At 73.2% G+C, this 4,117-nt stretch overlaps 1 protein-coding gene across 1 annotated transcript in view; it reads right to left on the bottom strand.

Moving 5' to 3' along the window:
* Window positions 1-3,825, bottom strand: part of LOC112973246 (mothers against decapentaplegic homolog 4-like) — a 7,567-nt gene extending 3,742 nt beyond the window's left edge. Inside the window, exons 1-2 of the mRNA XM_026080901.1 lie at window positions 3,703-3,825; window positions 95-397 (exon numbers count right to left, since the gene is read on the bottom strand). Coding sequence (XP_025936686.1) covers window positions 95-385 — 291 coding nt within the window. The 5' untranslated portion in view covers window positions 386-397; window positions 3,703-3,825. The remainder of the gene's footprint in view (window positions 1-94; window positions 398-3,702) is intronic.
* Window positions 3,826-4,117: the final 292 nt, after the last annotated feature.

Below are 4,117 nucleotides of genomic sequence, written 5' to 3'. Positions count from 1 at the left end.
GCCGGGGGCGGCCGCGAGCCCAGACACTGAAGTCAGCGTGGCCGCGGGCCCGGAGCCGCAGGCTCCCCCGGGCTCCCCCCCCCCCCGCCCGTGCCCGGACGCCTGGGCCCTCCGCGGCTCCGGGAGGGCTCCGGTGCGGCGGCGTTACCTGGAGCCGCCCGTCCAAGGTGCGCTGGATGGTGACGCACTTGCTGGGGTGGGCGCCGTTGGTGGTGATGGCGGCGATGAGCGAGTCCAGCTCGTCCTTCTTCTCCTTGAGCTTCTTGACGAGGCTCTCGATGGCCCGCTTGGCGAAGGTCTCGTTCTCCCCGCCCTGCCGGTGGCACATCAGGCTGTGCACGATGCTCAGGCAGGCGTCGCTGCTGGTGGGCGCGCCGAGGGACATGGCGCTGCTGCCCTGCAAGGCACGGCACGGCACGGCCCTGCCCGTCACCTGCGGCCGGCGGGGGCCCGCCGCCCCCCTGCCCTCGCCTGCGGGGGGGCCACGGGACGGCGATGAACCACCTTGCAGCGCCGCCGGGCCCGGGGAGGGCTGGCGCCGGCGGGAGGCGACGCAGCCCTGCGCCTGGCTTCCCGGGAGGGCGGGAGGCAGCAGGGGGTCAGAGCGACGCCTGGCACACTTGGGGCGGCCCCGGGCCCTGCAGCGCGTCCCCAGCCGCCTGCCGGCCCCCGGCTCCGAGGGTGGCAGAGTCTGCCTGGCCTGGAGCCGGGAGCTTGCAGGGATGATGGTCAAAGGCGTGCGCGCACCAGCGCTATTACCAGTTGTGCGTGTGCGCAGTGTGCAACAGTGCACGCACACCGGCTGTGCGAAGGGAGCGTGCCTGTGTGTGCACAGTGTGCAACGTGCACGCACAGCGGCTGTGCGAAGGGAGCGTGCCTGCATGTGAGCAGCGTGCAATGGTGCACGCACGCCGGCTGTGCGAAGGGAGCGTGCCTGCGTGTGCACGGTGTGCAACGTGCACGCACAGTGGCCGTGCAAAGGGAGCATGCCTGCGTGTGCGCAGCGTGCAACGTGCATGCACAGCGGCCGTGCAAAGGGAGTGTGCCTGCGTGTGCGCAGCGTGCAACGTGCATGCACAGCGGCCGTGCAAAGGGAGTGTGCCTGCGTGTGCACGGTGTGCAACGTGCACGCACAGTGGCCGTGCAAAGGGAGCGTGCCTGCGTGTGCGCAGCGTGCAACGTGCACACAYGCCGGCCGTGCGAAGGGAGCGTGTCTGCATGTGAGCAGCTCACAACGGTGCATGCACGCCGGCCGTGCGAAGGGAGCGTGCCTGCGTGTGCACGGTGCGTGACGGTGCACGCACACCGGCCGTGCGAAGGGAGCATGTCTGCGTGTGCACGGCGCGCAACGGTGCACGCACACGAGCGCTGGCCCCGGGCGCAGGCCTGGTGTGACAGCCACACGCTGCCGGCCCTGGCTCCCTGCAGGCTGCATGGGGGGGCCCAGACTAAACAGAGCCGCAAGCTGCTGGCGCCGCTCCTTAACCCCTCGCTGCCTCGGCCGCTCCGGGACGTCTCCCCTTCCTGCCTCCCCGTGCAYGTGCCGAGCGCCGGGGGCTCCCGCGCGTGCCAGGGTCCCGCGAGCACCCTGCTGCGTCGCTCCCTCCGCGCCTGGCTCCGGGGCCAAATCCCGGTGGTGGCAGCTGGCCCCGGCTCTGAGTCACGGGCRGGCGCAGCAGCGCTCAGGGCCTGGGAAAATCCTTGGGCCGGCGGCAGACACAACAAACCGTTAACCCCTGCTCAGCCCGGCTTATCCGCGCGATGGGAGCCGGTCCGGCCTGCCAATGCCACCGCCGCCTCGTCCCTGCCGAGCGGGCGCGGAGCCAGGGCCCCCCTGTCCTGGGGCGGGCTCCCCGGCCGCCCATGGAGAAGCGGAGCCGGGGGCCRCTGGAGCATTCCCGCCTGGAGCCCCGTGGCGGGGCCAGGGGACGCCAGGTCTACCCCAGCCCACGGGGGGGGCCTCTTCTCGTGGCCTGGGGCAGCGACGGGGAGGGAGACGCAAAGCCCCTGGGGCTGGTTGGGCCAGCAGAGCCCCCGGCGTGGGAGCCCCAGGGCTGCGGTGGCCTCACCTCCTCGCCAGCCCCCGCAGAGCCAGAACCAGGGATTGTGGTGGGGGGGGAAACTGAGGCAGGGAGAAGCCAAGGACGCGGCCTTCGGGCCCCAGAGCGAGCCGCTGGTAGGGCTACGCCAGCCAGGGCGGCCCGGTCTGACGGCAGCCACGTCCCTGCCTGCAGCCTCCTCGCGCGCACTCATAACCTGGGCTCGTTTTTGAGGCCAAAGCAGGGCAAAGCAGGGCCCAGCGGGGGGGTGGGACCGGCCGTGGGCCTCGGTCTCCAGTTCCCGCAGCTCCGGCAGCCCGGACTGCCGATTCCCCCCCAGGATGATGCTCCTTCCAGCTACAGCCCCCCCCCCCCTCCAGCCCCCTTGGAAACTCAGTGCAGACCAGTTTGGGAGAAAGCGGGGCGAGCGGGGGCCGGAGACGGCTCCAGCTCCCCCGCAGCCGTGTGAAGCCCTGGAGCACCCTCCGGGCTCCTGGAGAAGACGTCGGTCCTCCTGCCACCTCTGCCCGGAGGAAAGACCCGGCGACATCCCGGCCACATCCCCGCCGGCCCGGGGACCCACGCCGCCCTCCCGCCTCCCCGGCGCGGGCAGGGGCTCCTGCAGCCCCGGCGCCGCAGCAAATCAAAGGAACCATCAGGCGCCTCATGTCCCCGCTCCAGATGGGAAGTGACATTTCTGCGCTCGTCTTTTGTCCCAGCCGCCGCGGGGATGCGGCGCGGGGCTTTTCACGGACCTGTCAGGGCTGCTCCTGCGGATCGAGGATCTGCCCGGTATCGGCCCGGCAATAAAAACGCCTCATCCGTCTCGCGGCCCCAAACCCAAAGCCGCAAACGTGCCGCTTCCCCCACGCCAGGGGATGAAGGAGCCGGCGGGAGCGGGGAGCCGAGTCCGGCCGCGGCCCCCGGCCCTCCGTGACCTTCCCGGCTCGGAGGCCGCTAACTTTGCTCCCGGATAATCCCAAAGGCAGGGACAAAGGCTCCGGCGAGCAGCTGGGTGGGGGGTTTCGTTCCTCCCAGCCCGGCTCCCCGGCGCAGCGGGAGTCCCCCCTGCCCTGCCCGGATTTCCAGCCCGGGAGGATGCGGAGCGCGGGGAGGAAAGCGGGAGCCGGGAGGCAGCCGGCCTTCACCCCCGCACCGGCTCCCACAACTTCCCTGCTGAGCAGCTGGCCTCCCCCGGGGGACCCCGTTCCCGGGGGGCACCCTGCTGTCCCCATCCCGGTGGGGGGGGCACGGGGATCTCCCCCAGGCAGGCACAACGGGGCTGTTTCCCCCGGTTTTGGGGGCAGCAGCGGAGAGGGGCTCCACGGCCCGGCCAGGGCCCAGCAGGGCGAACGGGGGCGGCTGCATCGCTCGCGCTCGGGCCGCAGCCGGGCAAGTTTCCTTGCTAGCGACGGGGGCGACGGCCCGAGCGCGGCTGGGGCAAAGGGACCGGGGGGCCCCGGGCCGAGGGGGCGGCTGAGGCTCGGGCTGCTCGGGGGAAGGGGCGTGAGCGGGGCCGGGGGCAGCGCGGAGATGCTACAGCGGTGGAGGGGGGAGGCACTGCCCGTGCTCGGCTAAGTGCCCCCCTCGGGCAGGGCAGGGCAGGGCAGGGCAAGGCGGGGGGGGGAAAGTCCATGGCGCCAGGGCCGGGCCGGCTACTCACCTCCGCCGCCCGTCTCTGCTCACTCCGGGCCCGGTTCCCGGCGCATCTCCTCCGGCTGCCGCGGCCCGCTGCCCGCCCCGGTCCTGCCCGCAGCCCCGGTCCTGCCCGCGCCCCCAGACCGGCCTTGCCCTGCCCAGCCCTCGCCCCCGGCCGGGCCAGGCCGAGCCGAGCCGAGCCCTGCCCGCTCCCTCGCCCTCTCCCGCTCCCGCCGCCGCCGCCGCCGCTCCCGCACCCCCCGCTCCGGCCGCCGCCGCCGCTTTGCAACTTGTTTGCTACAATAACAAAAGGAGAAGCCGGAGCGCGTGAGGCCCTGGCGCGCCGCAGCCAATGGGAGGCGCCGTGACAGGCAGCAGCCTCGCCGCCAGCCAATAGCGGCCGCGCTAGCAGGGCGGGCGGGGGCTGCCGTCTGCTCCCC

The sequence above is a fragment of the Apteryx rowi genome, unplaced genomic scaffold, assembly GCF_003343035.1.
Source record: "Apteryx rowi isolate R43461 unplaced genomic scaffold, aptRow1 scaffold_530, whole genome shotgun sequence".
Taxonomy (NCBI): Eukaryota; Metazoa; Chordata; class Aves; order Apterygiformes; family Apterygidae; genus Apteryx; species Apteryx rowi.
The sequence above is the reverse complement of the archived record's forward strand: the minus strand, read 5'-3'. Positions and strand labels throughout refer to the sequence as shown.